Source organism: Triticum dicoccoides, chromosome 6B (assembly GCF_002162155.2).
Source record: "Triticum dicoccoides isolate Atlit2015 ecotype Zavitan chromosome 6B, WEW_v2.0, whole genome shotgun sequence".
NCBI classification, from domain to species: Eukaryota; Viridiplantae; Streptophyta; class Magnoliopsida; order Poales; family Poaceae; genus Triticum; species Triticum dicoccoides.
Window position 1 is genome coordinate 560011191 of NC_041391.1, and position 13402 is coordinate 560024592.

The following is a 13402-nucleotide window of genomic DNA, read 5'->3' on the forward strand; positions in this document are numbered from 1 at the left end:
ATCCAAATGCATTCTATCATTGTTTGTGAACGCATCCTTATGATGCAACCTAGTATATACATAAGGTTTCCTTTGTATGTTTTCAGGTACATTCGTTTTGTTCCTTCCTGTGTGACCACAATATATTTTATATGCAGCTTAGATTCTTCTTCTGACAAAGTGCACTGTGCACATCACTGAACTATGCCGTGTAACTTTTTTTCTGAACTAGTATATTGTGGTCCATTCTTGTGGGTAAAGCAAAGCAGAATTTACACTTGAACTAAACGGCTGGTGTTTTTCGTTGCAGGGTTTTCGTGGGCACGGTGAGCGAGTTCTGCGTCAAGCATGCCGAGTGTCCAGTCATCACCATCAAGCGCAAGGCCAACGAAGCTCCCCAGGACCCCATCGACGATTGATGCTTTCGTGCAGCCGTGGTTACTTTGAGAATGGGATGTTCTTCACTGCTTGATGGGTTTAATGTACAAAATACAATCTGGAAGTGACTGGGAACTAGTACAAACTTTGCAGAGCGCGCCCCAAAACTAGAGTGAAGAACCAAAACGCTATGATCGCCGATGGATCATGGATGCCTAGTAAATTGCCTAGCAGACACTCTTATCATATGATGAGATACATCAAGTTGTGAACCTAAGCTACTGTGATGATCATGAACCGGGCTTTGCGGAGACGAATGTTCCGCCCCTTACTTGCCCTTGCCTGACGGCGCCGTTGGCAGCCGCGGGGTACCTGAAACCGGCGTACTCCTTCGGCATACCGGCCTGGTGGTGGTGGTGGTGCTGCTGCTGCTGGCGCCCTCTGTTGTTGGCCTTGGCGTCGGTCTTCCACGCCGCGGGCTTCTCCGGCGCGAACTTGATCTCGAAGCCGTCGTCCATGTCATGGACCACCGCGCGGGAGCTTGGCATGGGCTTCATCGGCGGGTACTTGACCTCGAAGCCCTTCTCCAGGTCGCCGCCGACCGCGTTGGTGCCGTAGTAGTGCTGGTCGGCGTAGGCCTTCTTCTTGGAGAGCCGGCGGCCGCACAGCCGCCCCGCGACGCAGGCGACGACGGCGAGGAAGGAGATGACGCCCAGCACGGTGAACACCGGCGCGAAGGAGCCCCTGGACGTGGTGGCCGGCTGCGCGTGCATGATGGGGTTGGTGGTGGGGTAATACGGCATGGGCTGAGTCATGGAAGCCATGGCAGCTTCTTCTCTCTGCTGCCTCTCAGCTCTCGAGAACTATTCTCTGTTTCTCAAGGAAGGGAATGGAAATGGCTTGCGATGGAGCGTTGGCTCCGTGAGTAGTGGTGTGGTCTTTTTATGATGGAGCGGGGCAGAGGCAGAGGCCCGGGTTTGAATTGAACAAAATTCCTTTTCGCCCTCGCTGATGTGCTGTGCTGCTGTGCTGTGCTGTGCTGCTGGCTTGCTCTCTACTTTTGCTTTTGGACGTTGCATTGGATCAAAGCAACCGTAGCAGCGAGCAGCAGCGAGCAGGAGCAGGCAGGGACATCACATCGCTTTGGCTTCTTTGATTGCTTTCCCCCTCCGCTTTAGCAGATTGTGGGGGCGCGGAGGAATGAGCGCCTACTGCTTGACTAGCCACCTTTCTTGGGCATGCCGATCTAAAACGCCTCGCATATAATCAAATTCCGTGAGGTGACATCTTAGGCGTAGGGTTTCGTTTTGCTGTTCGATGATATTTGCTCGAATACGGTCTAGTGGTAGACATCTCCAGTGTAGGCTGCGGATGGTATTTTGGCGGCGTGTGGGAGGCACAATAATTCTAGGTACTACGTAGCAACGTGGACGTCGTTGTCACTCGAGCAGATGCATTCTACTGATTGAACCACGAGACGAGAAGCATGCGTCGCAAGGAATGCTCGACGGATGGAAATCGATAACCCTTTTGCCTACATACAGGAACATAGGAACTGAACTACTGAACGGCGTAATGTAGAGCCCTTCAGATTACGCCAGCCTGCAAATGTTCATGTTCGAGCAGTTCGAGGGATCTTCGGACGAATTTATTTACAGATGAAACGAAATACAGTGTGTAGTGTAGAGCGGCGGATCATTTGCCCTGAACTGATTGATTCACGTCGGATCGGCGAAGCTAGAATGAAGTACTACCTGGTAGACGGTAGTACTCCCCTCCACTTGGGCGACCGGCCGGAGGCGAGGACTGAGCAGGATGCTTGCTTGCTACTACTACAGTAGTGCATTTGCTCTGCGACTGCGCGGCGCCACAATTTGGTCGCGTCACGCGGAGCTGCCGCTGCTTTGCTCGGCCTGGCTGTCCTGCTCCTGTCCGCAGTCGCACTCGAGAGAGATTCCTGCCGCTGCCCGCTGCCAGGTCCCAGGTGTCGTGTCACCACCCATGCCCGTGTTGTCACCCTCACCCAGGTACACGACGACGGCAAGAGGCAAAAGCAAGCTACCGGCGTCCTACTACTACAGTGCTAGTGCTACTACCTGTCACTTGCCAAGCAGCCAAGCCAGCGTCTAGACCCGACCCACGGAGCATGTCCTCTGGTGAACCTGATTCACAAAATGGAAGGAGCGCTGTACTGGAGGTGCATTTTTGTGTGCATCGTGCTGTACTGCTACGAACTGGGCAATGCGGGCACGAGGAGCTTCGGAGCCAAAAGCATCTGCAACCGGCCATCCCAAACCCGCCTCAAACGTTCGAATGAACGATTCGGTCACTGAGGGCAACTCCAACGGGCCGATCCAAACGGACATCGATTTTGTCCACTTTTCGTCTGTTTGGGTCGACCGTCTGCACGTCCGCGTCCGCTTTTTTAATGGGGTCGGCCGGTGAACCCAACGGGAGGCGGATGCATTTTGCGCATGTCCGTCCTGTCATTTTGTCGAACACATAGCAGGCAGCGACGCCGGTGAACGTCGGGACGATCTGCACCCACGCGAGCACGGCTCGGCACGGCGGGGCAGCACGCATGGCGGCTAGACGCGGAGGGGCGCCTGGCAGGCGCGATCACCTGCTCCAACAGCACCGGCCGGGCACGAGGCGAGTCCAGCGGTCGAGCCACAACGCACAGGCGGCCGGGCACGCGAGCTCCAACGAGGAGACGTGCGAGCGGGGCGGCATGGCAGAGGCGTGAGACGAGGCAGGGCGAGTGCGGCTCGGCGAGCACAACAAGCATGGCAGCTCGGCGCGGTTTCCATGGCACAGCTGGGCGCGGCGAGCTCCAACGCGCGAGACGAGACAGGCGAGCGCGGCTCCGCGAGCACATCAAGCATGGCGGCTCGACGCAGCTGGGCGCGGCGAGCTCCAACACCGAGACGAGGCAGGGCGGCGCAGCTCGACACGGCGGGGGCGGCACGCATGGCGGATAGACGCAGCGACCATGGCTCCAACACGCGAGCGGCGAGGCGGTCGGGCGCGCGAGTTAGTCAGCTATCACCAGCCACCGGCCGGCTAGTACGCGCGCAGCTAGCAAGCACGCACAGCTAGCTAGCTAGCTAGCTAACTAGCACCCATGCGACGGGCAGCTAGCTAGCAAGGGCACGCCCATGGTGAGCACAAATGGCGGCCCCGCGCTGGGGAAGCAGGACGTCGGCGTTGGCCCAGCTGCGGCGCTTCTTCGGCGCTGCCCCGGCTCTGGCCATGCTCCAGCTCTCGAATGGGCTAGGTGGGTGGGTTGGAGAGAGAGAGGAAAAGGAGGAGAGAGATGGGATGGGACGGGTGGGTGGATGGCAAGTGGGCCAAGCAGGCACATGCAGCGGGCAGAGGCGGACGGAGATGACACAGAAAGCGTTCGCTTTGTGTCCGCCTGTGACCCAAATTTGGGATGGAAATGGTCTGAGCGGACACGAAACAGCGGGCGGACGCTGTGTTCGTTTGGGTCGTCCCATTGGGCTAGGGGTGGAAAGTGGTCGCGGATAATTCGAAATATCCGATTTTCGTATTCGAGAAAATGCCTATTCGTATCCGAAACATCCGCATCCGAACCAAAATGGAAATGGAAACTATCTGTATCCGAATTTATTTAACAAATAAAAAATAAAATATGGTATGAGCTTTTGACACAAGTATGGATATGGAAGTGGGTATGTCCGTATCCGAATAATATTATGGGAGGTAATTTTCAAAATTCTAGCCCAAACATTCCAATTATCCAACATAGAAGCCAAATAAGTGGTCAAAAATTACTCTTTGTATGATTAAACTTAGAAATTATTATACATTACAATAGGATTTATTCATAAACCTATTTATCATTGACTTATTGTATGTCACAAGTTGATTATTTCATGTCACATAGCTATTGACTAGTATACTAAAGCAATATGTCGCTATTATTCGTATCCGTTCCGAATCAATAAAATATCCGATAAGTATCCGTATTCGAATAACATCCGAGCCGGATTCGTATCCGATAACATCCGTATTGGTATTCGTATTTGTTTTGAAAATATGAAAACGGAAGTGGTAAGAGCACTATCCGATCCGCATCCGATCCGTTTCCACCCCTACATTGGGCCAACTTTTATATCCGGATGACCCAAACGGACAAAATGGATCGCCCCATTGAAGTTGCTCTGATCGATCATAAACAACCGACCTAGTTGGACGCCTCAAATCCGCTACAAACATACGGATCGACTGACGCCCTTCGTATTTAGCCAAAATAAAATATGGGGTGCACATGGGAGGCCCGAGCGTGACCGGGCACGCCCGCCATGTCGGACACGGCCCATGCTAGCCCACCCGATCCCGCATATATTCATCCTCATTCGCTCCCCGAAACAAATTTTAACTACTTCACACCACTCCCCTCCACCACACAACCTCCTGTTCGACGATCTCTGGCCTTCTCTGGCATGGCGGGCAGCGGACCCGAGTCCTACACCTCTAGATCAGTCGACCTCGAGCTCATCCCACATAGCCCCATGGAAGAGATGACGGCCCAGCTTGCGCTCCGCTGCTCCAGGGAGGAGGCCGCCCGATGGCAGCGCTCAGACTCCTTGCGTCGGGAATCCATTATGTCCGCCCAAATGGCGCATGGATCCACCGCGAGGTGTGTCACCGCTGCCTCACCATAGGCAGTGCGGTCCGTTTGGAGTCTGAACGTTGTGGCGGACGTGCAACCCCTCCGTTGGCGCATCGAGCAGGAGGTGAACGCATGGGCGGCGTCCGACGAGAACATGGCGTGGTGTGCTCGCCATGCGAGGCAGCGGGCGCGGGAGACGGCGGCAGCCCTCGTGGGGCGGTGGACGTTGGAGATGCGGAGTCACATTCTTCGGCGCCTCGACGGATGGCCTGCAACCCAGGTCGCCACAACCGCATCATCGTGGATGTCGCCGGCTTCTCCCAGGACGGATCCATCATTGATCTCACGTCCATGGGCACCATATGGGTTCCGGGCTCCGACGAGAAAGAGTAGGGAATGAGAGACATCGGCGCCTTGAGTCCCGTGAGCTGGGTCGTGTTCCATGTCCTACTCAGACTTGCCAACGACCGGACCAACACTCTGAGGGACGCAGCCTGCCGCGGGACATGGGCACGGCGGAGCAGGACGAGCTCCAGTTAAGATTGGATCTACGTTGCATATAATATATGGATTTAAGGTTAGCGCCTCAGGCCTCAGCGGACGTTTAAGAGGTCGAATTTGCCAAGTCCAGTTATAGATGCTCTAGTGGCTTGCCAAATGTCTTGCACTAGCACATTTTTTTTTTGTTTTTTGAACTTGATCTTGCCGTAGCACTTTGTACTACGGGTGGATTCTTTTCCTTTTCCTTTTGTACTACGGGTAGATTCTCCGGTTCCCTTTCCATTATTTTCATGTGGTTTAATTCGCGTGGGAACTCCTCGAGCCTGCTTGATAAAAGAGAAAACTGGTGACGCCTGAAATGGCGTGGTGCAACTCTGCTTTAGGACGGCATAGACCGGTTTTTTTCAGTGTAGGATAAGAGTACGTAGAGTGGTTGTCGCTGGTGCTCAGACAAATGGACAAATATATGGAATGCAGTCTCAGATTCTAGTTAGGGCATCTCCAATGTGCACCCTTAAAACGGACATAGTATTTGTCCACGAACACGTCTGTAAAAAAAGAGTCGGCCATCCAACCAATCCGACATACATAAAATAATTTTGAATAAATTGGACAATTTTCATGCAAACACGACGTACATGTGGCCACCCGGGCCAGCGGGACTGCCGTCGCCGTCTGTGCCACCGCCATCGTCGTCTTCATCGTCAAAGTGGCCCTTCCAGAGGCGGAAGGGCGCATATGCGCGACAACCTTGCGCGTCCGTTGCCTGGCACTCGCGGAGGAGGCACTCCACTCCCTCATGCATTGTGCGGAGGGCCGACGCCGACAATGGTCGGGGAGCCTTGTCCTGCCCCTACCCCTGCCGGCGGCGACGACGATCTCACTAAGAGACCACTCCTCGCCGATCTTGGTGAGCTCCCCTTCGAGGCGGCGCAGACGCCACACACTAGTCGCGAGGCCAGGCCTCCACGAGGTTGGGGGCTCACGGACCCAGGCCGATGCCTTTGCGTCGCCTACCTGGTCGCCCTCTCCCATGACGCGCTAATGCTCCACGGTGGGGAAGAGCCATCGCCACAACCATCGAGGTAGTAGAGGAGGCGCCCCCGTGCCTTTGCAATCGCCGGCGGCACCTCCACTTCCACGAACTTGCTATGCTTGTCAAGCCGTGACAGTAAAGCCGTTGGCCGATGTAGCCATATCGCCTATGCATCGGCTCCTTACTCACGCGGTAGCGCGGAAGCGACGCCGGCTCCTTCACACGGTCTGGCGGCGGCGAGGGCGGCGATGGCCCACAATAGCGTAGCAATCACTCGGTTATGATGTCGATTTGTCGCTAGAACTCCTCGTCCACCGTTGCCGCTTCCTGGAGGAGGTGTGACTGCTACGGCGACTGCTGCGGCGGCTTGTCCTCTTCGTCGTTGGAGAAAATGACGATCTCCTTCTTCACGAAGGAGCCGGAGGCCGTTGAGGTCGAGGGGCTTGGAGCCCAACAGCGGCAACCCCTGCTGACTCCTGTAGGAGTTGTTGGGATTCCCCCAAAGAGGAAGGATGAAGCAGAAAAACAACAAAGTATTTCCCTCGGTTAGAGAACCAAGGTTATCTATCCAGTTGGAAGCTGCCAAGCTAACAAGTTAATCATCGCTTGCACACAAACTTGCACCAAACGTGGCAAGACGGTTGTCGAGCCCCTTGTCTTGCTAGTTACAAGATTAAAAGTAAATAGTACAAATAGATAGTGGTAAATAGCATGACAAATAAAGAGATCAAATTGTGTAGAAGAATTTATTAATAGTGAATAGACCTGGGGTCATAGGTTCACAACAACAAGTAGCATGGTAAACAAATTACAGTTGGACAATTAACTAAATTGCATATTCATGACTATGATCATTTATGGCATAATCTCATATAGGCATTACGATTATGATAAGTAGATCTGTTAATCCAACTGCATCTACTACTAATACTCCACCCCAAAAACACTATCTTCTTCGAGAGGGTCCGAACCTGGGTAAATATTGTCCCCTTCGTCTACTATTACCTATAGATCCAAGATCCACAGTTCGAGACCCCTTACCCGAGGTCTGTCGGTTTTTATACCGACACTTATCATCCTTAGTCTAGTGGGCAAGTGGAGTTGAGCAATAGAGAAATAAAATTAATCTCGCAAAAGAATGTTACTAGATCTAGAAAAAATTGGTCTAAGAAATTTGATGATGCGTTGTGGGCATATAGTTCTGCTTATAAAAATCCTATGGGTATGTCCATGTATAAGATGGTTTATGGAAAAAGCAGGTCAGTTACCTCTTGAGTTAGGACATAAAGCTTATTGGGAAATTAAAGAACTTAATTATGATTTCAAACTTACCGGTGAAAAGAGGTTCTTTGATATTAGTTCTCTAGACGAGTGGAGAACATAAGCTTATGAGAATGCCAAGTTATTTAAAGAAAAAGTTAAAAGATGGCATGATAAAAGAATTCAAAAACGAGAATTTATTGTCAGTGATAAAGTTCTTTTGTACAACTTTAGTTTTAGATATTTTGCAGGAAAGCTTCTCTCCAAATGGGAAGGCCCCTATGGCATGGAAGAAGTTTACCGTTCTGGAGCCATCAAGATCAATAACGTCGATGGAACTAGTCCGAAGGTGGTTAATGGGCAAAGAATTAAACATTATATTGCAGGTACCCCCATTAACATGGAAACCAATATTATTCAAGTATTTACACCGGAGGAACATCTAAACCTTCCAGAATGCTCTAGAATCCTGAAAAGTGAATAGGTACGTGATATGGTAAGTAAACCGACTTCAAAATCGATAAATATATTTTCTGTCAGTTCTGGAATATTAGAAAATTAGGTAAATAAGAAACAACTGAGAAGTTCCACGAGGAAACCACAAGGCAGGGGGCGCCTCTGGTGCCTTGTGGGCCCCTCGTGCACTTTTCAACGTTATATTTCTCCCGTATACTTCTCCTGCAAGATAAAAATTCATTATATGTACTCCTCGCTATTTTGACCACTGTATCGCAAGTTTCTCCTCTGTTCTTGTTTTGAGCTATTTTTTGACAGATCTAGATCACCATGTCGTCATCAAGCTCGTTTAAGGACAAGTTCTTCGAGAAGGTCATCACTCCCTACCTTTTGGAGGTGATGAAACATCCTCAAATCATGGAGTTGCGTGAGGGGGTGCTTCACATCCGGGATGTTCAAGGACCGAAAAAGGAGGGAAGTGAGAAGGCCAGGCTTGAAGCAGTGTAGCAGGAAATCTTCAAGTGTCAAGGGATGGTGGAGCATGGACTCGGTGCCAACCACCCCTTGATCATGGATTTTATTCATGAGCATAGGTGGGACAGCAAGGAGATCGGGAAGGCCATCTTTAAGCTTCTTGTCCGGATTAAAAATCTCCAAGCACAAATCTTCGACCTACAAAATCAAAATTGTGACTATGAATCCAGATTTAAACGGATGAGCCTAGCTGTAGATTTAGGATTCCGGAGACTCATTCTTCTTTCTTCAATGGGGAGCCCAAGCCTTGGAAAAAGAAAGACAAGCCCAACACTTAGAAAGAAACCTAAGAGCATCTCCAACAGCCGCGCTACGCGCGGTGCACTAAAAACCCATTTGCAGCGCGTGGATCGCCTGTTTTTGCGCGGCGGGGTGTGTTTGCTCCAGCGGCCGCTGCAAATTTTAGCGCACGCGAGCCGTTCCAGCAGCCGCTGCAAAAAACTACGCGCGCGCTCTCGCACAAACAACATATGCACTCCGAACTAATATAAAAAACATATGCATAGATAAAAAATGATACATAGATATTTCACAATGCGTACATAATTCATCATAGCATAGATAGATAAAAAAATTAGTCCAACACGATAAAAATCCACGGTGCAACTAGAACCTACTCCAAGTCATCATTCTCGCTCGTGTTGACCGAGGTATGGAGCAACGCGTCTTCCCAACGAGAATCGTCTGAGTCAAAGAACGACTCCCCACCTGTGTTAATGAGATCGATCTGTGATATGGCCAGTGCCTTCCGTCGACCCCTCTCCGCCCAGAAGGCGTTCTCGTCGGCGATGTCCAACGGGTAGCGCCAGCGCCACTCCGCCATGGCGCGCTTGTCCTCCTCGACGATGAGGAGGCAGCGCTACCGCCGACGGTGGTCCTCACGGTCATGTTCTATCATAAGACGAGGCGGAGGGGCGACGGCCTGCGCCCGCTCGCACATCTGGACGTTGTGGAAGTTCATCTGCGCGCGAGGCCTCTGGAGGTTCCACAACGCCGTGTCGTACGTGTGGGCAGCCTTGTGCGTGGTCTCGAACGTGCCGAGGCCGAGGCGGACATCGCCGGACGGATTCTCCGTGTAGAAGGCGCTGGAGGGGCGCTCGCGGACGCCACAACAGCTCAAAGATCCCCGGCGGCGCAGCGGCATGGTGGCGCGGTGGTGGCGCGTCGGTGGCGGGGCGAGGAAGCGACAGAGGAAGTGGGGAGAGAGCGAGTGGCAATGTGGATAGCGATGGGAGGCCGTGTGGCGAGCGTCACAACTTATAGGCGCGCCGGAAGTGGTGCGCCAAATCTAGCGCGCAAGCTCCCGCTTTTCGCCACACGTGCGCAATCGTTTCCCGCATGCCCGGTTTTACCACCTCCACTGGAGCGCGCGAAAATGTCTCTCTCGCGCTAAAATGGCAGTTAACCGCGCGTGCGAGTTTTTTGCCGCCGCTGTTGGAGATGCTCTAAGTACACGGGTATGTTTAAGTATCCTTTTATGCTATCCAGAAATTCTATATTATTTCCAATTAGTAATATGTCATCCACATATAACACCAGAAATGCTACAGAGCTCCCACTCACTTTCTTGTAAATACAGGCTTCTCCGTAATTCTGTATAAAACCATATGCTTTGATCACATCATCAAAGCGTATATTCCAACTCCGAGATGCTTGCACCAGTCCATAAATGAATCGCTGGAGCTTGCACACTTTGTTAGCACCTTTAGGATCGACGAAACCTTCTGGTTGCATCATATACAACTCTTATTTAAGAAATCCGTTAAGGAATGCAATTTGACGTCCATTTGCTAGATTTCATAATCATAAAATGCAGCAATTGCTAACATGATTCGGACAGACTTAAGCTCGCTATGGGTGAGAAAGTCTCATCGTAGTCAATCCCTTGAACTTGTCAAAAATCTTTTGCGACAAGTCGAGCTTTGTAGATAACGATACCATCAACGTTCGTCTTGTTCTTGAAGATCCATTTATTCTCAATGGCTTGCCGATCATCGGGTAAGTCCACCAAAGTAGATGCTTTGTTCTCCTACATGGATCCTATCTCAGGTTTCATGGCCTCAAGCCATTTATCATAATCTGTGCTTGTCATAGCTTCTTCATATTTCATAGGTTCGCCGTTGTCTAACAACATGACTTCCACGAAAGGATTACCATACCACTCTGGTGCGGTACGTGTTCTGATCGACCTACGAGGTTCAGTAGTAACTTGATCTGAAGTTTCATGATCATCATCATTAGCTTCCTCACTATTTGGTGCAGGCATCACGAGAACGGTTTTCTCTGATGTACTACTTTCCAATTCGAGAGAAGGTACAATTACCTCATCAAGTTCTACTTTGCTCCCACTCACTTCTTTCGAGAGAAGCTCCTTCTCTAGAAATGATCCATTTTTAGCAACAAAGATCTTGCCTTCGGATATGTGGTAGAAGGTGTACCCAATAGGTTCTTCAGGGTATCCTATGGAGATGCACTTCTCTAATTTGGGTTCGAGCTTATTAGGCTGAAGCCTTTTGACATAAGTGTTGCATCTCCAAAATTTAAGAAACGACAACTTAGATTTCTTGCTAAACCATAGTTCATACGGTGTTGTCTCAACAGATTTAGATGGTGCCCTATTTAACGTGAATGTGGTTGTCTCTAATGCATAACCCCAAAATGATAAAGGTAAATAGGTAAAAGACATCATAAAACGCACCATATCTAATAAAGTACGGTTACGACGTTTGGACACACCATTACACTGTGGTGTTCTAGGTGGCGTGATTGTGAAACGATTCCACATTGTTTTAAATGAAGGCCAAACTCGTAACTCAAATATTCGCGTCCGTGATCAGATCGTAGAAACTTTATTTTCTTGTTACGATGATTCTCCACTTCACTCTGAAATTCTTTGAACTTTTCAAATGTTTCAGACTTGTGTTTCATCAAGTAGATATACACATACCTATTTAAATCATCTGTGAAGGTTAGAAAATAACGATATTCGCCGTGTGCCTCAACACTCATTGAACCGCATACATCGGTATGTATTATTTTCAATAAGTCATTAGCTCGCTCCATTGTTCCGGAGAATGGAGTTTTAGTCATCTTACCCATGAGGCATGGTTCGCAAGTATCAAATGATTCATAATCAAGTGATTTCAAAATTCCATCTGCATGGAGTTTGTTCATGTGCTTTACACCAATATGACCTAAACGGCGGTGCCACAAGTATGTTGCACTATCATTATCAACCTTGCATCTTTTGGCATCAATATTATGAATATGTGTATCACTACGATTGATATTCAACAAGAATTGACCATTCATCAAAGGTGCATGACCATAAAATATATTACTCGTATAAATAGAACAACCATTATTTTCTGACTTAAATTGTAGCGTCCAAGATGCGATTCTATCCCAATCACGTGATGAATTCACGATTGGGGCATAACCGCGTTTCGAGCGTATAGCAAGGTGGATATCATTACAACATACCATGTATTAAATAGATGAGAATACAAGATAAAGGCTTACTGTAGCGACCCGACCTGAAACGGTCAAGCCTTTGTGTATCTGTGCCATCCCTGGATCAGTATGCTGGCACACACAGTACATCAATGTATATATCAAAGTGCAATCACATGTATAAATAACGTAAAACTGCTATATACCTCGTAAGTCTCAGCGGAAACAATCAAACGGGTGTGGAGTCCCATCAACGCCATCGGCAAGTTGAGTGTAGACCGTTGCCTTGTATCGTACTCTTACTCGTTGGAATAAAAGTATCTACAACATGAGATGTTCCATCCATGTAGGTCAGTACATTGAATGTACCGGCAAGATCACAATAAAAAACAGATGATAAAACTATATTATATGCAATATGGCTTTGTGGCTCTGTGTCTGAGTTTTGTTTGCGTAAAAGCTGGTTTATTTTCCCTACAGCAAAGGAAATCAAGAGTCTTCACTACAAAGTCATCTACAGTGACATGGTTCCGCCAAACGATGTCTCATAGCCCAAATCATCATAAGTTGCCCACAATTAAGTTTTTGATCCGGTGTTGAGAGTTCCGAGATAGATCCAAGTCCAGAGGCTCAAATTGTCCATAACTAGGGACACGACTAATCGATTAGGTTTAAACCCTCTGCAGAGGTTTGTACACTTTACTCGCAAATTCAATCCCTCTTTTTATGTTCTCGCACTTTAGGGTGTTTGAGAACAAGACGACCGAAACATGGTCTTTCGAAGAGTTCCCCTGACCACTTTCAGGTGCTCATCCAATCCTACCGTAGTTCGAGTCACCACTAGGGTCAACCAAGCCAGAGCCCATAGTGACTTGCGGTTGTACAGGTAAGCTTCCAGGCATGAAGTATTCATCCGTCTCTTTGAGTCTGGGTGAAGCTTTCCGCAAGATGTCATGGCGCTTCTCCATGCATCCCGGCCATCCACTGATTGCTCTAGGGTGCCCATCAAATCCATCCTTCACCCAGTAGTGTGTATTGAATTCTTGTCTCGAGTCTTGAAGTCTTGAGGTCCTGAAGATGAAGTCCCTTGCTGATGCCATCGTGAAGTTGTCATCATTGACGTAGAGTCCTCCATTCTCACACCACTCCCGAACACTCATACCAAC

General features: G+C 49.6%; 1 protein-coding gene across 1 annotated transcript; it reads right to left on the bottom strand.

Annotated features, from left to right (window-relative positions):
* Positions 1-396: 396 nt before the first annotated feature.
* LOC119324927 lies at positions 397-1458 on the bottom strand. The gene has a single exon (XM_037598692.1). The coding sequence runs from the start codon at positions 1179-1181 to the stop codon at positions 648-650; it is 534 nt and encodes a 177-aa protein (XP_037454589.1). The 5' UTR covers positions 1182-1458; the 3' UTR covers positions 397-647.
* Positions 1459-13402: the final 11944 nt, after the last annotated feature.